General features: G+C 39.9%; 1 protein-coding gene across 1 annotated transcript in view; it reads right to left on the reverse strand.

The window, feature by feature from the left end:
- The window catches only part of ROS1 (ROS proto-oncogene 1, receptor tyrosine kinase), a 94,831-nt gene extending 69,044 nt beyond the window's left edge, over positions 1 to 25,787 (reverse strand). Inside the window, 11 exon segments of the mRNA XM_067546786.1 lie at positions 559 to 743; positions 2,497 to 2,619; positions 7,967 to 8,043; positions 8,815 to 9,016; positions 14,866 to 15,004; positions 15,930 to 16,078; positions 17,932 to 17,992; positions 20,582 to 20,608; positions 21,363 to 21,422; positions 23,324 to 23,377; positions 25,665 to 25,787. Coding sequence (XP_067402887.1) covers positions 559 to 743; positions 2,497 to 2,619; positions 7,967 to 8,043; positions 8,815 to 9,016; positions 14,866 to 15,004; positions 15,930 to 16,078; positions 17,932 to 17,992; positions 20,582 to 20,608; positions 21,363 to 21,422; positions 23,324 to 23,377; positions 25,665 to 25,787 — 1,200 coding nt within the window.
- Positions 25,788 to 26,757: the final 970 nt, after the last annotated feature.

A 26,757-nucleotide genomic window follows, 5' to 3' on the forward strand; every position in this document is an offset into this window, starting at 1 on the left:
ATAGCGCCACTTGCACCAGTGTGGACAGCGCTTAGGTCGCTGGAACTTGGTCACTTGGGGGAGGGGGAGGAGGCAGTCTTTTTCACACCCCTGAGCGACATAAGTTAGATTGACTTAGACGGTAGTGTAGATCTGCCCAAATTCTCACAACACCTCTGCAAGGTACAGTAAGAAAGCACTGTACAAATGAGGAACTGAAATATAAAGATTAAATGACTTGCCACCGAAGGCAAGAGCCATGGGTGGAGTCAGTGTCAGAAATGACATGACTTTTTCTTTCACAAGCATAAAAATTAGCTAAGAAGCTGGAATTCTAAGTAGTCAGTTTACTTTTAATGCAACCTGATTCCTGAGATTCCTGCAGCCCAGGGTAGAGTCAGAGATTCTATTTCTATGACAAAAAATAACTATTACATCAAAAATAAAAACATTATAATAGTCAACAGTATGCTATACATCCCTACCATACTCCCTGAACTCTTTGTTGACATATGTAAAATGGGTCAGACATTAATAGTTCATAGGTATTAAGAAGATGATTAAGCTCCAAAGCCCAACCTTTTCATTCATGACAAAGTACATCCGCTGGTAAAGCCAGTCTACTGAGATTGATGTAATTTTCCCCTGGCCAGCATAAAAGAGCTTTAAATCGGACACATCAGACATGCTGGCAGCTCCTTTCACCCAGATAGAATTTCCCTCTGAGAAATAGACAACCTGCTGGTAAATATTCACAGAAATCCCTAAAAACAGTGAGACAACACACACACACATGAGGTTAATATGAGAAACACATTTTGATTTTTCATTACTTTTTTAAAATGCTCATAGAATGAGGTGAGTAGCTCCCAGTCGGAAACCTGACACGAGCTGAAAAAACATCATCATTTCTCTCCCCCGTCTCTAGTATTTACTGCCACAGCACACAGCATTTCCCGTAACCCTTGAAAGTGGCACCATTCTACACAACAGCTCTTAGAATTGACACTCCAGTGGGCACTACAGAAAACCAATGTATAGATTAGACAGAAAGACAAATTAATAAGTAGATGGACCAATCGACACCAATTCACCCTACCTGGTGCTGGAAGACGTAATTTGCAGCTCACCACACAAGCACAATTAGCTGTGCTCCAAGGTGGGGGCTCATTCCATGGGAGAGAAATACCAGTGTGTGCACCATCACCATGTGATGGGAGACAACTGGAGCCTGGAGCAGCTTTCATTTCTGCTGAGTACAGTAACCAAAGGAGCCCTGTTGGCACCCTTGTGAGCTATGGGACATGAACCCAGATATCTGTGTTGTGTCTCACGCTCAGATAAAGCACCAGAACACACAGGGGATGTTACAGCAGCATGCAGATACAGACAATGCAGCTGCACTGTAGCAAGTTAGGCTACCGTGCACTGACTGACCCATGATTGCTTACCCCCTGGGTGACCTGCAATGGTGACGTAGTCATAACCTGCTGAGGCAGGATGGGCTGAATACATTCTCCAGCTATGCTGACCACATCCTTTCCCCTGCAGCGCTGACCATTTCTGGAGAGAGGGGGTATGTGGAGGGTGCTGGCCCCCTCATGCATTCTCCCAGGTCAAGGGAGGCTTGCAGCCATTTTTCACCATCCCCTCTGTCTATACACCCTCCCTAAAGGGCATTCTTCTGTCAGAAACCAGAATAAACCAGGAGTGGCCCAATATGTCAACATCCCTGATAGCCCACTGCCCTCTGCTGTCTTCCTTTCTGGTTATGGCTCAGTGAACAACAGAAAGTTCAGAGATTTCATTTGCAAAGCCACAACTTTTTCAGCTGTTGGGCCACACCTGACCATTGTGAGATTTCTCTCTCTCCTGGTTCCTCCTTCTTCACTGAGTCCCTCCACTCCCTAATGAGTTTGCCGCATGTAGCAAACCTCCCTCCACATTGCCCTAAATCTCACCTACCAGACTTCTTTTTGCTTCCCTTACCACAGTTTCATTTGACAGATTCCTGGTGCCCATTGAACTCCTTCAATACCATATGATAGGTATCTAAAATCATTTCAGATGGCTGGGTAAAACAGGGAAGCATTTGAAACCACCCACATAGCTCTCAAACCAATACAAAGAGGAGACTGCAGCTGCATGAAGGAGTGATAGTCTTGTAGTTATAAAGCATGAGACTGGGATTCAAGAGATCTTACTTCACTTCCAGGCTCCATCAAAGATCTATTGGGTGACCATGGGAAAGCCACTTCATCTCCCAAAGGTAACATTTTCAAAAGCACTTAAGTGAGTTTGGATTTAGTTGGATTCTATGACACTTATGTTTCTAAGTGCCCAAGTCACTTTTGAAAATAGGACTGGCTCCTAAGTCACATAGGCACTTTTGATAACTCTGTACTTTGGCTCAGACAACCTTCCTACCTCACACTGGTGTTTGGGAGGCACTGGCATAATGCAGTAGTGGGAGCTGTATCAGTATCTATGGTGGAGAGAGAAAGAGAAAGAACTAACCTGTAATATTGTGGCGTATAAGGTCATTCTGAAGGCATTGTGCGACTTCCAAGAAAGATTCCATGGATCTCTTTCTCAGAGATTGGTTTCTGGCTAGAAAGAGCCATTTCACTTTTTCCTTAACTAACAATTAGAAAGACAATTTTAAAATTAAGCTAGAAAACAGAAGTGAAAATCAGAGGGTAATTTTCCTAACTTGCACATCATTAATTCATCATATGCATGCCTACACACATACACAGAAATAAGCGTGTCCACCACCACATCCAGCAAAAACATAATTCCTGAGTGCTCTAATGATATCCAAGATTACTAAGAGTAGACAACTTTTGCAAAATATACTGTAGTATATATACATTCCTGCTATGCAGCTTATCATCACTGAATAAAACTAAACTTGTGCTGTTGTAGCTGTGTGGGACCCAGGATACGAAAGAGACTAGGTAGTGAGGTCATTATTGGACCAACATTTGTTGGTGGAAGGCACAAGCTTTCAAGCTTCACAAAGCTTTTCCTTAGGTCTGGAGAAATTTCCTGCTAACCCTTAACTGCCCACTTTATTTTAAGTGATCTCCTTCAGCATGTGTGTACCCCTTATACTTAACAATCTGGTCACTTTTTTCAGACCTGAGAAATAGCTCCTGTAAAGCAGGGCCATAGCCAGATGTGATCTTCTGGCAGGGCCTGTGGCTGACGGGTGGGCTGGTCAAAAAACCCGAATTTCCTGCTTCTGGTCACGTGACTGGAAGCAGAAAGTTCAGGAAGCCTGACGCTCCAGTTGCCAAGGGCAACTAGAGCATCAGGCAGCTTAGTGATTCTCGACCGGTCGCTTCCCGAATGTCCTGCTTCCAGTCATGTGGCCGGAAGCAGGACGTTTGGGAAGCCATCAGCTGAGAAATCTCCAGTTGCACAGATAGCTTAAGCGGAGCTTGGGTGGGCCTGTTTTCAGAGTGGGTGGGCCATGGCCCACACAGGCCCACCCACAGCTATACCCCTGCTGTAAAGCTCAAAAGCATGTCCCTTTCACCAACAGAAGCTGGTCCAATAAAAGATATTGCCTCACCTACCTTGCCTCCCTTAAATCTCTCACATCCGGCATGAATCTTCTAATCACTAGGCTACAGAGTCATTCTCATACTCGCTTGCTCGCTCTCGCCCAAATGACTCTTCAAGTATTTATCCACAGTGCAACAGCTTCAACAGAAGACACTGAGGGAGCCCTATATAAGAACATCCCATAGCCCCATGTTTAAAACACTCACTTGAGAGGTGACAGTTCCACGTTCAAATCCCTTCTCCTCCTCAGGTTGAGACAAGAATTTGAACTGGGGTTTGTCCCGCATCCCAGATGAGTAGCCTAACCACTGGGCTAAAAGTTTTACTAAAACACCAGAGATGTCTAACTTCAGGAATGGTTTCATAGCTGAGGATCGCAGCAGAGAACATCCCATCAACATGGACTTAGGTGCCTATCTCTTTGAGAAAGTCAGGACTTAGAACACGCTCCTCTGGTTGGCATCTCCCATTGGCTAGTTAAGGCAGCTCCCTGCCTAACATGTTGGCTTCTGTGACTTGCAGTGCACAGTGTCCATCTCTCCCCGTTCATGGTATAGGGAGCCTGGGCGCCTAACTCAGGCTTTGTGAATCGCAGCAATTTGCTAGGCACCTAAAAGTTAGGCACAGTGATGGTCAGCATGAAAACATCTAACGCCTTTTGTGAATACAGGCCTCAAGCATTCAGATCCCACTGATATTCACTGGGAGTTGGGTACCTAACGCCCTGAGAGTCCTTTGAAAATCCTAGCCAAAACGTATATTATCCAATATAGCCTTACATTGTTTAGTTTAGGGATTTTAACAGGTTAATGAATGGTTCTGCATAGGGACAAGTAATCTAATTCTCAAGAGAATTTCACAATTGGAGTGCATTATTACCAAGGTAATTCTGTTATCCTCTTCCTTCAGATGTGTAGGTTTTAGTTATTTTCATAGATTCATATATTTTAAGGTCAGAAGGGACCATTGTGATCATCTAATCTACCCTCTTGATTAACACAGGCCACAGAACATCCCCCAGTTATTCCTGCACCATGCCCATAAGTACAGCTTGAGTTATAGCATATATTTTAGAAAGATAACCAGTCTTGATTTGAAGACTTCAGCTCATGGAGGAAAAACCACCACATCCCTTGGCAAGTGGGTTCCACTGGTTAATTACCCTCACTGTTGAAAAATTTGCACCTGATTTCTAGTTTGCATTTATCTAGCTTCAACTGCCCTCCACCCTGTGTTGCTATTCTTTATTCTGCTAGATTAAAGATCAGTTTACTATCAGACACCTCTGCCCTGTGTAGGTACTTGTAGATTATGATCAAGTCACCTCTTAAACTTCTCTGGGATAACCAAGGGCATGTCCTCACTACAGGTGCTATGAAAGCACTGCTGCAGCTATCAGACTGTAGCACCATGGTATAGGCACTTCCTACATTTATGGAACAGGTTTTTCTGTTGATGTTCATAACCCACATTCCTGAGCAGCAGTAGCTAGGTTGATGGAAGAATTCCTCCCTTGACCTAGCTGCATCTACACCACAGGTTAAGTTGACTTAACTAGGGAGCTAAATTTTAAGTGTAGACCTGGGCAAAATAGATTGAGTTTCTAAGTCTCTCACTATATAGGCATGTTTTCCAGACCTCAAATCATTCTTATAACTCTTTTCTGAACCCTTTTCAAAATCTCAGTATTGTTTTTTAAGTGTGGACACTAGAATTTGACACTTATTCAAGTAATGGTCTCACTAATGCCATACACAGAGGATATACCAGTCTCCCTACTCCTACCTGATATTCCCCATCTTACACATCTAAGGATCATGTTTGCTCTCTTAGCTACAGCATTGCAGTGAGAGTTTATGTTCAACTGGTTATCTACTATGATCCCCCAAGTCCTTTTCAGAGTAACAGATTTGGATACAGTCCCCTATCTTATAAATACGGCCTATTTTCTTTATTACTGGATGTATGACTTTGCATTTCTCTGTGTTATAACACCGGTTATTCAAATGAGCTCACCTCACCAAGCAACCCCGAAGGGTGAGGTGGGAAGTTGGGAGAGAAAGGGAAATGAAGTTCTTGCTGGGGAAAATATTGTGATGAGACCCATGATCTATGCCCTTCAGCTAGAGCAGAAGCAATGGTTGAAATAAGAAACAAAGACCTTGGGTGAGATTTGCCATTGTGTTACCCTAGTTCAGAGGTCCCCAAACTGTGGGGCATGCCCCCTAGAGGAACATTCAGGGGGGCACGGCCTGGCCAGCCCCCACAGGGGACAGGGAGAGAGTGCTACCCAGCCCCGCTCTGCCCCAAGCTCTGCTCCGGGCCCAGCCATAGCCTCAGCTCCTGGTTCACCTGTGATCTCGGTGCCAGGCCCCGGCCCCCGCCCCAGCCCCCGGTTGCAGTGCCCAGCTATGGCCTTGGCCATTGGGGCCCACCGCGGCCCCACTCCCAGCCTTGACCCCCATCTCCGACCACAGCCCTCCAGCCATGGCCCTGCTTCCAGCCACAGCTGGGAGGGTAGCATGGAGGGGGGGGGGGCATGGACAGGTTAAGGGAGGGCGTGGGGTAAAAAGTCTGGGGTACCACTGCCCTAGTTTTACACTGCTGTAATTTCATTCATTTCAAAACTAGGGTCACATAGTAGGAAATCAGGCCCCGTGCCTTCATGTACGGGTAAATTCTGTCTTCCAATACAGGAAGTGTACCTAGTGGTTAGAGAAGGGGGACGCGTAGGGATAGCAATTGCACGTGGTTTCTCTGTGAGGAGCAGAAAGGAAGCAGCTTCCTTCTATGTATAGTTTATACAGCACTTGCCACTGTTGTATGTAAGAACTACAACCACACACAATTACCCAAAAGCCCAAAATAGAGTGGTTTTTTTCTCTCCATTCTTCCAGAATGGCTTTGTGAGTGCAGGGTTTGTTGTTTGGTTTGTTTGCACGTTTCAAAGTTATTATTATATTTTTAAAGCGCATCAGTTCTGTGGGCTGTATCAAACGGTGTGTTTTGAACTTTGATCTGAACACAGTCAGGCTTGGGTTCATTCTAATCCCTTCTGGCAAAGAGCTCCATAGCCAGCATCCCATCTCTGAGAAGGCTCTCTTCCCACTGCCCAATATTTGGAACCTGGACCTATCCAGCTACATCATCCCCAGGGAGCATAGTCAGATAGTCTTGGAGGGTAAGGCAGTCTTTGTCGTAGCTAGACCTTTATCCTTAGGTCCCATCCTCATATAGCTGCACAATGGCCAGACACAATCTTTTTAATGTATGGGGCTCAAATCCCAAGTACTCAGAGATCTTTCCTTATGTAACAAAAACCATTTGTGTATTTGACATAGGCTTGATAGGTGGGTCCAAGTTCCATCCTCATATAAATAACATACATATTGTTAGAAGTCAGATACTCAAATGGGCAAACTAAAGTCTGATGTGGCAGCTGGTGAAGATTTGTTTATACTAGAGATTTTTTCATTAAAATCAATTGGTTGTCATTTAACTCCAGTTAACCAAACCATTGGGACAGCCTAATGTGGACACTCCACAAATGCTTGTTCCAGGACACACGTTTGTGATCAGAGGAGTGTCCAGTCTAGCATGTACCAATGCATTAGCCCATTTGAGTCAATTGGCAGCCAATTAACATGAATTTAAAAAGCACTAACGTAGACATAGCTTCAGTGTTTCCAACCCCCAGAAAGTGGAAGACAGGTGAGGAAACAACAATAGAGTTAAGGCTGCTTTTGTCATTTTAACTGAGAATTTCCTGAGTTTCTAACATTTCGTTTTTTTCAGTTTGGTAACACTGTTTTGATTCCCATTCATAACTCTATCTTAACATATCTCCCTGGGAACAAATTAATATTTGTAATATACTTTAAAAGACTCAGATAGACAGGTGACTATAATGTATTGTAATTTGTGTTTTTAACAAACACCCTAAGTGAAAAAAGAACAAAGAAAGAGAAATAGAGAAAAAGGATATGATAGGACATTGTTTTCCATGAGATTGTTCATGATTTTTTTACCTGACAGTCTAATGTGAAATGTGTTAATATTAACATGAGTTCCCCACACACTGATATCGTGTGTTCCAGAAAATGAAAGCATCTTCTGTCAAACACTCATTCACACCCATTTGATATTTTTCACCTTTTTGTCACTTGTACCAGGCTAAGTTTTTGTGCCCATCTGACAGTCTGTTGTTGTTGTTACTATGTTTATTACAGTAGTGCCTAGGGACCCACCAAGAATTGTGGTAGTTGCTGCACAAACCCAGAGCAATAGACAGTCCGTGGCCCAAAGAGCGTACAGTCTAATTATCATTCTATTCTGCTGAAAACGCCATAATCCAGGTGATTTGGAATTTGTTCCCAGTTACCAGGAAGCTATAAGGAATATGCTCCATGTGTACCTGTGGGTTCTGGAGTAGTGATATTAGCTTCTGCAGGTGGCCCGTCACCAACCTCATTTACTGCTACAATGGTAAACCTATAGTAAATCAAAGAGAGATTTTTCAGAACATTATAAATGCCCGAAAAAATGCCTTCTCAAGTAGAACAATTGCATCTCATGTGCTTATCGGGTTTTTCCTTCAGTGAAAAGAGCTGTTTAAATAAAGCCATTCATGAACAAATTCTAATAAAAATATAATCACACTAGGATTTGAACTCACTAGCTTTTTTGCAAGATAAAATAACACAATAAAACTACCTAGCTACATGCTACCTTCAGATTCATGTAGGCAATTCAGTTTCACTTCAAGGGAAGATCTATATTCACCTTGAGAGCAGAATGTGGCCATTTGGAGTTTAGTTAAACTGAAGGGAAATTTAGGGATGCCAAATTAGTCAGAAGATGGCTCCTCTATCATTCTCTGAATACAACAGATATGTGCATCACAAGAGGGGGAAAATATAATGGTTACTGCATCCCAAATCCTACATGCTGGCACTGCATCAGCTTGTCAGTCCTCCCCTCACCACCTCCCAAATTGATTTGCCTAAATTCTGATCTCAATTCGATATATAGAAACCTAAAATAACTCCATTGATTTCAATTGAGATACTCCGCGTAACTGAGAGGAGAACTTTGCCCACTGAGTCTGCAAAAGCAGTTTTAATGTGCACCCTGTTCTGTCCTGTCAAGACCACCCCAACCCCCACAGATTTCCAGATTATAGGAACTCTACTGCCCTTTTTCTAATATGCTTCATGACACCCAGGGCATGCTCTGTCCAGCTGATCACCTTTTCTTTTGTACCTGTAAGTGGTGTTCGGAAAGATGGAGTAGAACTGGAAACTTTGACCTCTGGATGCTGTGCGCAGTTCCTGCTTTTCACTGGTTAACAGTAAATTATATCCGACAATCAATCCACTGGGGAAAAGTGGTGGAGACCAACTAACTTCCACAGTGTCAGGCCCCGAACTTTGAATATTTTTAATGATAGGCGCTGTAACAGGAACTGCAAAGACAGAAATAACTGACTGTAAATTTGGTTTTTGAGATGGGATTTTTCTGGAGGTGAGTGGGCGGAGACGGTGGGATGACTTAATATAATAGTCCATTCATGCTGGTGTTATATGTTACTGAGGAGTTCAATAGCAGGGCCAGGATCATGTTCTGGAGTTTCATGCATGAAAGATACCCATCATGCAGCATCAGGGAAGGTAGAGAGTGCCAGTTTTGTGTGACATGCTCCCCCTTTCCTGGCATCCCTCTACGGTTGTCCTTCACTGAATGCTCTATGCAAAAGGGGCTCTGAAGATTTCTAGGGACTGAGGCAGGATGAGATAGTGTAGGAAAGAGCCAGGTCTATGTGGCACCAGCCTCTGCTCAGTGCCTCTTTTTCCATGCTGCATCTATAGGTGCTGGAACTAGGGGTGTAGGGGATGCTGCCACTCCCTCTGGCTTTAAGTGGTTTCCATCATACACAGGTTTTCAGTTTGGTTTAATGGCTCTCAGCACTTCCACTACACAAATTGTTCCAGCACACCTGTCTGTGCCCCTAGATCCCCTCCACAAATGTTTATGGAGTGAACCAGCTGCACAAAGAGAAAGGGGAGCAAGAACCACATCCCTACAGGGTGGCTTCTGATTGCACACAGAACTAGGTTCCCAAACCCATAGATCCTGAAATCCAGAGGTTTGGTGGGCTCTTGGCCTCCAACATCAACAGCTCCCCCGAGTCCCTCCATCAAAGGGACAGTGTAGAGAAATCTCCATGAAGTACATCTCACAGAGTTTTATTCCTTCAAACTTCCCTCATAGGTTTTCCATGGGAAAGGGCAAACTGAAAAGGCCAGGACAATTAAAATATCAGCATTTCATTTAGGGCAAAAGGAAATTCAAACCTTTTGTGACATTGTATGTACATACATATTTTCCCCCCACATGCCTCAGTATTTCCTAGTTTTGTCCCAAAGCGAAAGCAATACAGTATTACAAGGAAAGCACTACCTGGGGGAGTATAAATCTGACATTTCTCATATGATCCCTAGACTAGAAAGGATCTGATACATTCTAAGTTGCAAACTTAACCATGGAGATGCCCCAGTTGTCTAAACATCAAATTTGGAATGCCTATGCTCAGTGATATTTTGGAGAGCATTTACAGGAACCAGTATTTACAATCTTGCCATCAAACTGAAAGATCGGGGTGATCTCTCTGCCTTTGATGAATCACTTCCCTTTTTAAAAAAAAAAAAAAAAAAAAAAAGATCTGATGGATACTGTTGAATTATCACTGCCAGAGATGATTCGTCCCTAGGGTTCATCAAAATACATATGAAGAGAAAGGTTCCAGTGAAGGGTACTTAGTATAGATTTGTTTGCCAAGTGGTGTCACCTTCCCTTCCTCATTGTGGCTGTGAGAAATCATCTCTGTTTAACTGGAAAAACAAATGAATAGATTTCTCAATCCCACATTTCTCTTGACGACAGCACTCCTGTGATAAAGGGTATAGCACAAGCTAAAGAAGGAAAATTTTGTGGGATTCTTTTATTATTTTGTCATCACCTCACTGCCAAGATTACCTAAAGCCACAAGTCAAAATCCCAATCTTCCATCATTCTGAGGTAGACAAATTAGAACCATGTAATTTTCTGTGCTGTGGATTCAGAGGGGACCTTAAAAACTAAGGGGCTATCGGCTGTGACTAGATACATGTAGCCAAAATTCCCCTCCTACTCCATTGTACAAAGTTCTGTGCACCCATTTGGTTGTTGTTCTACCTCCAGAATGTAGCCTACATCCCAGGCTAATTTTTCATAGTGCTGCCTTTAGTTCTGAAAGCATTTACATTTTCTTCAGCATAAGAGATGCTATATAAATCTAAATTCATTATTATTATTATTATCTAACATTTTGGAAGCTTAGCCACTTAAACATCTAAATCTTTTGAGATTCCGCCATGTCTAATTTTATTATAACATAATGATTACATAAACAGATTCACAGCCAATGCAGTAAAAGTGAATGCAACAAAAAAGTATAAGAACAAAGATCCTTTTTATGACTGAAGATGAAGGGCTTGCACTCAACTTTAGTTATAGTTGCTTACGGGTCTACCCTTATCTGAAGCCCAGACGAGGGAAAGATTCCCACTAATTTCAATGGGCTTTGGCTCAAGCTGAATACAAGTACTATCTTTCCCTTCCCCATCTGAACACTAATATCAGTTTCTTCAAATATAGAGGAACTTTAAATCTCCAGTGGCTTCCAGTGTTACCACGGAATGAGATTTAACATGCAATTAGATGTGAGTTGAGAAAGTATCAAGTTGCACCTTCACTATGTCTTATTCAACTATATAATCATAGTTCCTATCAATGTGAAGCCGGTTCTATGTCACCAATAAAAGGCGATCTCATATCCTGAAGTTGTTTCTATAGGAACGCTCTAGTTAGCGTGTCATTTTTATCTCAGTTTTATGACAAACTAATAAAGTAATCACTCAGTCAAATGGTTACTTAAAGCCAAATTGCAGGCAAATATTGTGAAATTTGCTTAAACAAATATTGCTTCTTTCCATAGCAAGAATGTTGCTAATTTGACAGTTTCTTCCTGCCCTGGTGTTGTGAACCTCACCGAGTCATTGTGGATTTTATTTGGTAGTGGGTACAATACATTTTGTATAGATTTGTTTTTCTTGTTTAATATACCTTGGATATATATGATAATATTCAGATGTAAAAGACACTCTGCATTTTCCCTATATATCTTTACAAGGGCAAGAAGATGTGTTAAAAATGCTATTGCTGTCAATGTGAGAGCCCAAAAAAGTCATCCAGAGATAGGTGAAAAATTACATTTGACAACTGCAATGGTAACAAACTACAGAAGCACACTGTGTAAACAGGTGAAATGTAATTATGTAACAGATGTGATAGTCTGAATGCACAATGCATTCACCCCATGAGGCGCTTATTAACATCTACACCTACTAGACAATAAAGAGGAAAACAAACTAGAGATAGCGCAGCAAAAATGGTGAGACACACTAGCTGCATGTGACTATCTACACTGGCATACAAATGGATCAAGAGCATTTCTTAAAGGATAGAAAATATACATACAATATTTTCTCCATCTTCTGTCCACAACCCTTTCATTTCAAAAGGAATTTTGTAAGTATACATGATTAAAGTTATATTTGTGACAGAGAGATCTGCATTTTTTCAGATGGGATTAGCCCATTCCTACTCATGTAGCTTTTCCTCTTTTTCTTTCAACCTTATTTTTGTTATTTAAAAACTGTAAACTCCTGAAAACAAATGTTTAAAATGGAAACCCATTCAGAGAGTGATTAGTGATGCTTTGAGTCAGACAAATGGATTATGAGTCATCTTTGTCTGACTATTGTAGAGAAATGTAAGATTATCATGCTTTTTCCACTTTACAAATGCAAACATAAAAATATGACTAGCCCATCAGGGCCAAAGTTTCAGCCAGTGTTAAACCAGCCATCAGTTTTGTGTCTACAAAAATAATCATCAAAGCATTTGAACTCAAAGTTGTGTGAACACAGATCAGGTAGCTGAATACCCAACGACCCAATCTGTCCTCATAATTTTGCAGAAGCAAATACTTCCATGTCCCTTTTTGTGGAAACTAAGAAAGAATCAGAGCTGAAAATTTAGTCCTAACTCTTTCAGGTTAAGCTAAAGATTCTTTAGTCATTCTACCGAGCAGTCTGCAATTTTACAACATATAATGCACATATGCTTCTGAGAGGAATAGATAACAAAACAGAAAACATCATAATGCCACCATATAAATCCATGGTACACCCACACCTTGACTATTGCAGGCATTTCTGGTTGCCCTGTCTCAGAAAGTTATATTAATATTCATGTAGAGGTGCAGAGAAGTGCAAAGAAACTAATTCTGAAGCTGTTCCATACGAGGAGAGATTAAAAAGACTGAGATTGTTTATCTTGGACAAGAGATGATTAACGGAGGATACGACAGAGGTCTACAAAATTATGTATAGTGTGGAGAAATTGAATAGGGAAACATTATTTATCCCTTCACATAACACAAGAATTGTGGATCACCCCCTCAGTCTTCTTTTCTCCAAATTAAACAAACCCAATTCTTTCAATCTTTCCTCGTAGATCATGTTTTCTACACCTTTAATCATTTTTGTTGATCTCCTTTGAACTTTCTCCAATTTGTCCATATCTTTCCTAAAGTGTGGTACTCAGAACTGGACATAGTACTCCAGCTGAGGCTTAGTGCTGAGTAGAGGGGAAGAATTACTTTTCATGACTTATTTACAACACTCTTGTTAATACATCCCAGAATAATGTTCGCTTTTTTTGCAAAAGTATTATATTGGTGACTCATATTTTGTTTGTGATCCACTATAACCCCCACATCCTTTTCTGCAGAACTCAGTCTTAGGAAGACTTTCCCATTTTGTATTTGTGCAATTGATTGTTCCTTCCTAATTGGAGTACTTTGCATTTGTCTTTCTGAATTTCATCCTCTTTATTTAAGACCATTTCTCCAATTTGTCAATATCATTTTAAATTCTAATCATGTCCTCCAAAGCACCTGCAACCCCTCCCAGCATGGTATCATCCACAAACTTTATAAGTGTACTGTCTGTGATATTATCCAAATCATTTATGAAGATATTGAATAGAACTGGACTCAGGAAAGATCCCTGTGGGACCCCACTCAATATGCCCTTCCAACTTGACTGCGAATCTTTGATAATTACTCTCTGAGTATGGTTTTCCAACCAGTTGTGTACCACCTTATAGACAGTAGGTTTGTCTAGGTTGTATTTCCCTAGTTTGTTTATGAGAAGGTCATGTAAGACAGTATCAGAGATCTTCCTAAAGGTCGACATTTATCATATCTACTGCCTCCCCCATTCACAAGACCTATTACACTATCAAATCCATGTTGACTGTTATTTATCACCTTATTATCTTCTAGGTACTTACAAATTGAGGGATTATTTGCTCCATTATCATTCTGGGTACCCAAATTATGATGACTGGTCTAAAAATCCCTGGGTTGTCCTTATTCCCCTTTTTATACATAGGTATTATATTTGCCCTTTTCCAGTCCTCTGGGATCTCTAAGATAATTGCTAATTGCTCAGAGATCTCTTCAACTAGTTCCTTAAGTGTTTAGGGTGTATTTTGTCCAGTCTTGCAGAATTAAAGACATCTAACTTGTCTAAGTAATTCTTAACTTATTCTTCCCCTATTTCAGCCTTAGATCCCACACCAGTTACACTGATGTTTGTCATCCAATCATGGCTAATCTTTTTAGTGAAAACCAAAACAAAAAAGGCATTTAACACTTCAGTCATTGCTTTGTTTTCTTCTGCTATTGAAATTAATAGGCAGGTTTAAAACAAACAAAAGGAAGGAGTTCACAAAACACACTGTCAACCTGTGGAACTCATCCATCTGGCCAAAAGTATAACTGGGTTCAAAAAAGACTTAGATAAATTCATGAAGGATAGGTCCATCATTGGCCAATAGCCAAGATGGTCAGGGAAACAGCCCCATACTCTGGGGGTCCCTAGACCTCCAATGGCCAGAAGCTGAGACTGGATGACAGGGGGTGGATCACCCAAAATTACCCCGTTCTGTTCATTTCCTCTGAAGAATCAAGCATTGACTGCTGTCAGAAGACAGGATACTGGGCTAGAGGGACCACTGGTCTGACCCACTGTGGCTGTCCTTATGAAAGTCATTGATAAGTAGTTTAATGTTTTAGAATCATGACATCAAAAGAAACACACTTTTTAATACTGCCCTTGAAACTGTGACCAACAGTGTAATTACCTCCAAATGCATGAGTCCGGTAACTGCAACTAGACAGAGAATAGAGCTGCATCTGAGACGTGATGATCCAAACTACTCGAAACACATATTCTGTGAAGGCTTGAAGGTTACTTACTGTGTACGAAAGCTCAGATACTACCTAGATCAATACATACACATATAATCATTATCACTGTTCATCTATCTGGAGTTACCATGTAGGAGTTCAGTCTAGCATGATAACGACTATATAAAACAATATGTACATATTAGGATGTCACAGACCTTACTCAAAGAATCCCTTGTAAAGCAGAACAAGTTCTAGATGGTTCATTTTCCCTAGACATTATGTACTGATTCCTCCCTCAACACTTTCTGCAAAACCCACTGCCAAATCTCATCAAATATTGGATGAATGGAATACAATATTAGGAACATAGGACTGGAAGAGATTTCCTGAATCAGATCAAATCTTCTGCTATTGCAGGCAACCCAACATATAATCCTATTCCTAAATTTATCAAGCTCCATCTTAAAACTAGTCAGGTTGTTACTCCTACTCCAGAACCTCACTTCTCTGATAATTAGAAACCTTCTAATTTCCAGCCTAAATTAATTTTAAAGAATAAAGCAAATAAAAGGTAAAATAGTAAAATATTAAATATATTAACATTAAAAAAAATTAAATTTTTATCACTTACCCAAAGGCTTCTGGGTACCTAACAAATATACTTAAACTTAACATAATAATCATTTTACCCAAATAAATCCAAGAACCAAAACAAACATAAAACATTCCCAACAATCCACCACCAACATAACAAAAATACACAAAGAATCCCAAAATGCTTTACAATTTTAACAAATTATACACAAGAACCATGTCATTCACCACTAAATGCAGCCCTTCTAGTGTGAAATGTGGCTGCAGTTTTACAAAGTACAAGAATAATATAGAATAGGTGAGGAGAGGAAGCGAAGAACACCTTTCTAACTGAAACAAGACTGGACTGTAAATTAGACTAGGTTGTTTTATTAAAATACGAATTTAAAAAGTAAATGGGAACTATTTTGTCCTTCCTTACCTCAGCATACCTCCAGTCACCAGGGAGTTGACTATACCTCCACTGAATAATATATTTCACCCCAGAGATATTAGCTGCCTTCCATCTCAATGTCACATTGTGGCTTCCAATGATAGATACAAATGGTGCTGTAGGTGTGTTCAAATAATCTGAGGGGAAACCAATAAAAAACAAGCAAGTCATTAACCACCTCACTGTGGTATTCTATGGTAGCTTCTGGGCAGTAGGAGAATGCAGCAGCACTCTGAAGGATTGATGCTACACTGGAATATGCTTCAATGGTGACACAACTAATACACTGGGTAAAAGTAAAGTGCTTCTTGCCCCAGGTACCTGGCACCATCAGCAGTTGTGAAGTTGATAAAAACATGGAAAACATGCAGGAAAATAGTTACAGAATGAACCACAGTAGTGGTAAAAAGATAATTGATACATTCATATTCACTGGGCCAAACTCATCGCTGGTGTAAGCGGGTGCAACTACACTGAAGTTAATGAATATGTACCCATTTATGCTAGTAGTAAATCTGGCCCGTTATATTAAGCTGTATCCCTTAAATGGCAGTTTGGGAAGATCTGTCCATTTCTTTACTATGTCCACTCAGTGATGGTAAAATTTTGAAAGGGACCCCCTTCCATCAAAACACTAAAGCATATGCTTAAAGTTAATCCCATGCTTCAGTGGGATTACTCATGTGCTCATAGTTAAACACATGCTTTAAAATATTGGTCCTCAATCCAGCAAAGCATTTAAGCATGTGTTTAATTTTAAACACGTGCATAGTCCCAGTGAAGTGTTCTATTGTACTACCCAAGTTAAGCATATGCATAAGTGCTTTACTGGATTGGGGACTAATATTTAAATGATCAAATGGAAAGTCATGACTGGATGACCTGTCAAATGATGAAATTGCAGATAACAGACACTAGACATGGAATAAAGAATAGGACATCCCATTCCATCTAAAATATTGGTTTCATTCTACTTGGAATTTTGCAATCACGATGGAATTACTGTTTGTGACAAAATTGGAAATACACTCTTAATAGGTTTGGTTTGGTTTAGTTTGAGTGAAGTCCCTAGTCCCTCGATAAAATCAAGGCTGCTTCTGTCAATACATGTGTGTGGAATGCCAGAGTTATACTGTACGTTACAACAATCACAATGTCCTTCCCTCCCTATGTCCTCTCATAGCTGGTAAGATCTGATGTAGGGCCTTCATGCTTTTAGTACCTCAGATTTACCTTTCCAGGACTGAAAGCAAAACTTTTCGGAAGAACACACCCAGTTGTAGAACTTGCTCTCTGACATCTTGTCAGAGATTGGGTTTGGTAGTATTAGGGCACAAATACCTGTTCAATCATGCCTTTTCATATATTTCCATTCAGGGAAAGCATAGGTTTGTTGTGCAAATTTATATAAATCTTCTTCCCCTGGTGTCACCAACATTTAGTGTACATATGCTTGTTTGGAAACTGAATGTGAGGCACCAGATTCCCAAAGCAATGGGCATCATGCTAACACTTCAATAATTTTTTTTATGATACGGAGCACAGCAAAGCTTTTATTATAAAAGCTTTGCTGAATGGAAATCCCTAAATTTTTCCAGTCAAACAGGGAAGAAATAGTAGATTTCTGAGGGTGGGATTCAAAAGCATGAAGCATTGGCCTAACTGCTCCCACTGATATCAAAGGGAGTTTTTACCATTGACTTCAACAGAAGCAGAGCTGGGCCATAGCTGAGTGCATTTGAAAATACCACCATAAACTTCTACATTTATATTAAAAAATTCTCAAGTTCCAGGAAGAAAAAAGGCCTACTTTTTGTAATACGGCAGCCATCTTTTTACTTTTAAGCTACAACAACCATATAAGAATCAGAAAAAGAACAAGACATTCCTGGTCCTGTTCAAAGAAAATCAGATAACTACGCAAAATGATACTCCTAGAAAGGAGTTCAGCAAACCCTGGGTTATTGCACAACGCTATGTCCATGCTTACCTTGTACTTCAACACCATAAGCCTCCTCTCCGCAGCTGCAGCCAAACTTACAGGAAATTCTCTGTATAAGATATACAGCTCACCAGTTAGTTTTCTTTAAATGGCATGTCTTGTTAGACGCACCCAGACACATTTCTAATACACAGAAATACCACAAAAGTCATTATATTCATTCTAAAAATGTTGGCCCCTTAGGGTCATTCCAGAAATCCATTGGCATCAATGGGAGTCTTTCCACTGACTTCAGTGGGCATTGGATCAGGCTTTATATTCCCTATATTGCCCATTTGCCGCAATGCACAAATATGGGAACAATTCCTGCTCACTTTGCACATGTAAGTCTTCAATGAAAATACCTGAGGAAGGGAAGCAGAGTATGGCCCACCAGAGCTCCAAGGCAGAATGCACTGAACATACACCTAGTAAAAAGACCGTCCCTGCTCCAAAGAGCTTACAATCTAAATAGAAAAGACAGACCAAGGAAGCATTGCTAGCTCCATTTCACAGAAGGGGAACTGAGGTGCAAAGGGTAAAATTTTCAAAAGTGCTTAAAGCCTAAGCCCATTTTTAAAAGTGACTTAGACACACAGGAGCCTGAGTCTCACTGAAAATCAATAACTACACAATGGCTCTAGCTTGTTTTTCTGGCTACTCGACAGAAATGAGGGGGCTGAGGCTGGAGGGGCAGGATTTGTATACTCTCCCCCAGGTGTGCATGGTCAATGGCTTACCTGAGCCCCACTGGCCTGCCCACCAGTTCAGGTGATGCCTTCCCCCAACACCTCCAGGCCATCCCCTCCCAATTCCCAAAGGAGGGGAATTAAAGGAGCCACTGTCCCTTTTTCCTGCCAGTCCAGACAAAGCGCCCCCACCATGAGGGTGCATTTGCTTTGTTGTATTTTATTTAGGCTCACTTACATTGCAATATTGTGTGGCTTACAAAAGCTGAAAAAGATAAAATGCCCCAGCTTTATAACCTCTGTTCATAAAGCAAACAACTACCAAGTAATAATTAACTTTGGGGTCATTAAGGCAACATATTAGGTGGCATTTTTTGTCTTGGTAACTTTCAGTGATCCTACCATACACACTTCCTGCAGTTCACTGAAACAGATAAAATAAAAATGTCCTAGCACAAAGCAGAGGTTTATTTTTCAAGGTCATGCATTAAAGAAAGTGGCTCTTTGCGTTTTTATATTAACAGCAAGGCATAAAGTTTCCAAGTGAAATATCTTGGTCAGGGGAAGGCAAACAGTACAAATACCGGCAGTCATGCTTCTGTCTTGGCACTGGGACAGGGTTGACCCTTTACAAACTGTTAGTTGAAGCTCTATTTGATGTCTTAATCCAAGAGTAGTCAATCGGCAGATTGCGTGCCAAATCCAGACTGCCAGATGCTTTTGAATGGACCGCAAAATATTTTTATTTACTTATTATTATCATTATTGTTATTATTCTTGTGTTATTTTCTCTGGAGTCTGGACCTTGATTATACCTTGACCAACAAATCTGGACCTTAACAAAAAATAATTGATTACCCTGTCTTAATCATTGACAATCAAGAATGTTTAAGCTCTGGGCACTGCTTTGAACAAACTGTCGAATGCTCCATTCAACAGACATATTTCCTGACTTTTCTCTTTATTTCATATTTTCTTTCTTCCTTCTCCTACTGACCATTGATTGCTACAGCCCTAAACCTGATTTTGGCTCTTGCTGAGGAGAATAATAAAAAACTTTCCTCTGGCGGTCTTAAAGGCAAATTTGCCATTTATTCCCCACGAAACCAAGAAATCCTGGTTTATTACCCAGATTCTGACACCCTTATTCATGTTGAGTAGCACCTTTTTCCATGAGTGTTCCTACAAACTTCAATGGGAGTACAACAATTAGAAGAACAGTTATAATTTGACAGTTCTAAAAATACTCAGTACAGTGCACATTGCATTTAATGAGTAGCGTGCTGCATTGTTTGTTTATAGCATTTTCTATGGCACTTGTCACTGCAGTATATGAGCAACACACACACATCAATGAAGTAGCCTCATAATGTCCCCATGGGGAAGGGAGCTATTACCCCATTTTACAGAAGGGACACAGAGGTCAGAGAGATGAACATGATTAGCTAAAGTCACACAGGAAGACTGTGGCATAGCCAAGACCTCTTGAGTCCTAGTCTAGTCTTCAGCCACAAGACCATTCTTTCTCCTTCACAGGCTTAAAAATAAAGAAAATCTATGCTCCCGTTTGAAAATGTCATCCATACATATCTGCATTTAGGCTTCACTTATAGCACAATGTACATTGTGTATCTTATGTTTTTTTTATGAGAATACAGTGTCGTAATGCCACTGGAAAAGAACATACATCATTTTATTTTCTTGTCTTCATTCTGCTCATCCATTTCTTGTTAATTACAGCATCTCTTACCACCTTAAAAGAATCATTTAGACACCACTATTTAAAGAAGGGACCTGTATATTCATACTTCCATCTTACTCTGTAGTTTTATGCTTTGCACAACATAATCAGACACTTGGATTTATAATTTTGGGTGTCTAAATTGCATTTCATTCTGCTGTGTGAACATTTCATACACTGAAATTATCATTTTAGGGTGTTTGTACTGATCTTATTGGCTTTGATTTACCTCACATGCTCTGATGTAGGTCTGATTCTGTAGAGAAGCAAACAAAGAGACATGTTTAACAGAAATATAGTCATTCAATATCCCAATATTCCAAATAAGGTAGTATTAACTAATCAGACATCTCTTACACAGAATACACAGCAAAAGCTTTTCAGTGATATGCTGCTGAAAAAAAAGATAACCCACATTCAGAACTGGAAGGCCAGCATTTGAATTATGCAAAGTCTAACTGAGCTCCAAATTTCTCAAGAAAGAGACTCACTTCCTCTTACACAGAAAGTGATTTCAAACATTTTCCTGGCAACTGTCCCAGAATCTGTGCTAGTTTTTGACCAGATACTATTGGTTAACAGCAGGAAACACGGTGATGATATCTATTGTAAAGATAGGAGAGGTCTAACAGGGTCTGGTGCAGAACGGTGCTGACTGCTGGCAACTCTCACTGATTGAAAACCCAGATGGTGTGTTTAGTTTACACTGAATGTTAGATTCTCTGTCCCCAACACACAGTGGCAGACACATAATGCAGGTTTATATTGTTTAGGTACCCCCATGCCAAGAACTAGTGATTCCCAAGTTAATGTACTCTATTTCAGGGACTTCTGAACTAATAATAGGATGTTACATATTCCAACAGGAAACATATAAACATACTGGGAAAACAAATTATGGATATTACATTTTTATTATAAAAAGATTGGTTTGATATAATACTTTTGGATCATTTATCAGACAAAAAGCAAAGCAGGAGAAATGGAACCATGACTAATACAGTACTTACACATTGCAATGGGCAACTCTTTTGCATTGTTGCATTCCAAAATCGACATCCCTGTGTGCACTGCAAGAAAGATAGTGAATAGCTAGTACTCTAAAGTGTGGCAATCAGACATGCAAAGAGAAAGGATGATTCAGTGGTTAGGGTGCTAGCCTAGAACTTGGGAAACCCAGGTTCAATTCTCTCCTCACAAACTTCTGATGTGACCTTGGACAAGTCACACAGACTTTCTGTGTCTCAGTTCCCCCTGTGTCAAATGGGATAACAGCACTTTCCTACCTCATGAAGATAAATACATTAAAGATTGTGAGCTGCTCAGACACTCTGGTAATAGGCCTAGTTAAATAAAACACCTGAATGTTCCCCCTAAAAATAAATAAACCTAAATGTTTATGGGAGTGATCCACAGAGCCTCTTTTAGTCAGAACCTTGACACAGACATCCTGACTGAGGGTATTGAAATGGCTGGTGTGCAACTCCATCATTTAGGTGTACACAGCAGCTTTACACTCTGCCTTGAGAGAGGGGTGGTGCCAGGCTGCAAAGCTCCAGGAACAAAGCAGAGAATGAATTTTGGCCAAGGGAACCCCAGTTCCTCCCTTGCTCTGGGAAGAGAGTAAATTAAGCCATTCCTGTCGTGAAGCTCTTTCCTGGATCTAGCCAGCAAGCAATGGTGAGGAGAGGACTGGAGCAAGTGGTCCTTCCAAGTCCACTCCCAACTCAGTCACAGAAAGGAGAAGCAGGTTTGCAATAAGCAGCATTGCCAGCCCCAAACATTCAAGAAGACTCTCAAAAAATCATGACTTTGGCTTAACCCCATGAGATTTTAAAAAATAATAAATGTTGGATTCTTGTATTTGCCTTCTGGTTTGGCAATTGGGTCCATTATATTTCATTCTTTTCTCTGCTTCCCATAGAGCTATAAATTTCCTTTTTTTTTTTAAAGCTGAAATTCTCTCATAACCACCTGAATCCAAGAGCTGGTGCTTTATGAAAAACACCAAATATCACAAAGCATAAGAAAATCATGAGAACTGGCAACTCTGGTTTGAGCAAAGACACAGAGGTGAGTAAGGGGGTAGGGCTGCATGGCCAAGTAAACATTGTGACAATCTATCTTTTCGTGATCACATGACCCAACCAGAGGCCATTTACAGAGAGAATGTTTTTCACTAAAGATAGTAGATAACATTGATGGTTGACTCGTCCATGCATCCAGCAAACAAGTGGGAACAGGCCTTCGTGGGGACTGTGACTATCATGATGAACCATGTTAGAGATACGAGATCTCTAAGGAAACCTCTCCTGAAAGCTGCTGCTCCTACCCAAAATCACCCCATCAAAAGTTTGTGTCAACCTTTCGAGATCTCCAATATAAACTCAAACATTTATAGCGCTACAGAAGTCTAACACAGCATCTTAAAAAATAGTATTTTCAGTTTCCTCCCTGTCAAATTCATGAGAAAATAAAAATCGGTGTTATTTTAAATTTACTAGACTACCCAGAACGCAACGGTAACAATTATGCTCTCATGGGAGCACTGATTCTGATGGTGATCCAAATTAACTCAAATATTTCTTCATTCTGAATTTTGCAGACTCTGAACTGGCTCATGCATCTGACGAAGTGGGTTTCTGACCACGAAAGCTTATGCCCAAATAAATGTATTAGTCTTTGAGGTGCCACAGAACTCTCGTTGAACTGAAATAGGTGCCTACACTTCACTATGGCAAATTCACTTTAAAACAAACAAACAAAAAAGAGTGTCTTTTAAAGAATGTGGGCCCAAATCCAGGCCTTCAGTAACTAGGTGTAACTCCTCTACAATCAGCGGAGTTGCACCCACTTTTATCAAGCCTTAATATGATCCACTGTGCTGGCAAAGCTATAATCAGATTATGAGACCTTTGCACCCTAATTATCTATACAGCAATAACATGTCACAATGCAAACCATTACTCACAGTTACATTGACGTCACTAACATTGCAAAGCGCATTAATGGCAAGCTCTCCTTCCTGTAAATGAAAAAAATATATGTTTATAAATGAGTTTAGATTTTCAGTACTTCCTTTACTAAAAAAAATAGCAAAACAGCAGCATTTTCCTTTCTTCCCTCAATTTTTTACCAGCTCATGTGAAACTTTTAAAATTATTGCTGAAATGACAATTGCTTCTTATTTGCTTGAGAGTAACTGAAGAGTATCATTATGGAAGTTGATGGAGTCAATTAAGTTATCTCAAGGAGGAATTTGGCCCTTTGTCTCCTGATTTATAGATTCCAAGGCCAGAAGGGAATACTGTGATCTTCTAGTCTGACTTCCTAAAGGCCACAGAGCTTCCCTCAAAATAATTCCTTTTGAACTACTGCGTATCTTTTAAAAGAACATCCAATCTTGACTTAAAAATGGCCAGTGATGGAGAATCCACCCATGACACTTGGTAAATTAATTACCCTCACTGTTCACATTTTATGCCTTATTTCCAGTCTGAATTTGTTTAGCTTCAACTTCCAGCCACTAGATCATGCTCTACCACTGTCTGATAGATTGAAGACCCCATTATCAAATTTCTGTTCCCCATATAGTATTTACAGACTGTGATCAAGTCATCCCTTAACCTTCTCTTTGCTAAACTAAATAGATTGAGCTCCTATAAGACACATTTTCCAATCCTTTAATCATTCTTGTGGCTCTTCTTTAAGCCCTCTCTAATTTAATCCGATTTACTGAGTCAATAATAAATGCTTCATAAACAAACCTGGGGCACAAATGGCAAAAGTCCAACTAGAACTGACCTCCAAGATGCATGTTACAGATATTGTTTCTTTAAATGCTTTTCTTTTGGCCTCCTTCTGAAGTGGATATACCTAGCCACATGGCAATTGATGCTCTTCTGGTACTAAAAGTGTCTCAGAACTATGGTTCCTATTCCCAGAACACCTGGTTTGAACTGTGCAAGACCAGGCACCTCTTCAGAAGTGCAAATTATTCTGAGATACATCTAACCAGCTTTGAGTAGCTGAATGTAGGATCATAGGCTTTGAACCTGCAAACACTTATGACATGTGCTGAATTATAAGCAAGGGACTACTCTCATGAGTAAAGTTGAATATGTGCAAACATTTGTAGGATAAGATGCATACAGTATGGCAATGGTTAAGAACTCCAGTCTAATACAAAACAGACACACAGCAGGTGTGCTCATACAGGTACCCTTTGGGGGGAGGGGCAAAATGGAAGCTTTAAACTGTACTGACTTTTCATTTCAGTCCCCATCACAATATTTTTAAGTTGCATATGGAATATGGATGTCATATGTTTGGCTTTTAAAGTTGCTATGAAGTGTGACAGAGCATTTCTCATTCAGAATGTATTTAAAAATTAATTACTTCCTAAGCTCATAGCAGGAAAGATGATTAACACTTTCACTGCTGCCAGGGCTCTTTTATGCATCAGAAACAGGTTTTAAAGACTGGCCACTTTAGTAAGATAATGTACCTGGTACATCCATCTTGTACATTTCATGTCCATAATCAGTATATTCTTCAGTACTGACAAAGCTAATTAGCCAAAAGACACACAAAGTCATTTCTACAGTGCACAGGTACATGGTCTTCTAGACAAGATCAGTCAACATACTACAATCCATATAAAAAAGGAATTTGAAGCATAATTATTGATCAGATTTCAGTAAGAGTTTCGGCTTATCTTTATGCATCAGCAGAAGGAAAACAAATAAATTCCACTTCACTACCCAAAGGAACACTACGAAAACATAAGATTAAAGATATAAAAGCCCACTTTTCTACTTAAAGGGACACCAACAACTTGAAAGCTAGACAGTTTTAGATACCACACCTTCAGTTATGTCCCCTGCCAATTGTTGTGATTTTACCATTACACTTTCCTATTTTTAAAATGTTTTATTCTTTCCTGTTGTTGTGTGAAAGGCCCATACGAAGAGAAGGATATATTGACTGATTAATTTTACAGCAAAAGCTGTAGATTAGACAAAGAGTCTATAAAAAAAGAAACTGAAAAAATAGATCTTTGTTATTTGCTTTTTTCAGTAACAAAGGGAAAATAAAATTCAGATGGAGTATGTTTAACTGGGTTTCCCCTTTAGTATGATATCTATGTCTCCCCTGCAAACTCAATATTAAAAACATCATTTCAGCTCTAGTTTCGCCCACATAGGCTCTTTACGTACAATTTCAAATAAACTGGTTTGCATTAGAAAATTCTAATTGTGGTAGCAACCAGCATATATCTAAGAGTTAAATATAGTTTTTCCAAAACTTACCAGGCCGCCTGTACATAAATTCTGACAATTAATCAAGAAAGTACAATATACTGTAGAGATCCATATGCAGTAAACAGAAAGAAGACTGATTAGTTTAGGATTCCCCAAGTTAATGTTCCTCATAGCTTGAACAACACAATTTCATCTGGCAGTCTGCTACTTTTCTTGTTTCAGCCTTATAGATTCCTTTGATTCTAGATGCCAAATAGAAAATTTCTGCATTTCATTGTTCGAAGTGTTAGTAAAATCCTTGTTTATAATCCATCCAATTCTATGACTTTGGGGCTTCCTGGATTACCTGTGTTGAAATTGCACAACATCTATTTAATAGTTTCCTATTAAACCACTCAGACAAAGGTGCCGACTGACGTAAGGTCGCATGACTCCTTATCACTGAAGTGAAAAGAAAACGAAGTGAAATGATCTTATCCCAGTATTAGGATGAATGAGGAAGATCATGAAAGAGAGACAAGCCCTGTTTATATATTATCTTATGATGAAAGCATTTTTAGTAGCTGTTTTAAAAGATGGCTTCAGGTAACAGCTGTGCAGACTGGTGTGGTGGAGAATAACTTTCTTAAAACACCTTTAACAAAGAGTCCACACTGGCCAGCATAACCATGTCAACTGAACCTGTTTTTAATAACTGTTTCCAAATATGTACATGGGGCCCCATCAAACCCAAAATATCATCTGAGTTGAAATGCTTGGTTGAGCTATATATGAAATGACAATAGATTGTCTGGTGATCCCATTAATTATAACATCAATAATTTTTAAAGTTATCACTTTTTAAAATATTTATATTTGGTAGCATCAGGAAACCCCAACAAATATTTTGCTAAGTACTTTACAAACACATGCAAGGGGGCTCGCCTACATGTAGTTGCACCAGTTTAATTTAAGGTGTGATTTTGAACTGCTGTAAAAGGATGAATGGACACTTATTTCAATTTAAGAGTGGCTTATTTTGGTCTATCTTAAATTTGTTAGGAAGAGATATAAACTAAATTGGAATAAGCCACTCAAACAAATATAGGAGTATCCAGACAGTGGTTTGCACTGATTTAATTAAACCTCTTTCATTAAACTG

The sequence above is a fragment of the Emydura macquarii genome, unplaced genomic scaffold (genome assembly GCF_026122565.2).
Source record: "Emydura macquarii macquarii isolate MOO-44397 ecotype Brisbane River unplaced genomic scaffold, CSIRO-AGI_Emac_v2 contig_1146, whole genome shotgun sequence".
NCBI lineage: Eukaryota > Metazoa > Chordata > Testudines > Chelidae > Emydura > Emydura macquarii.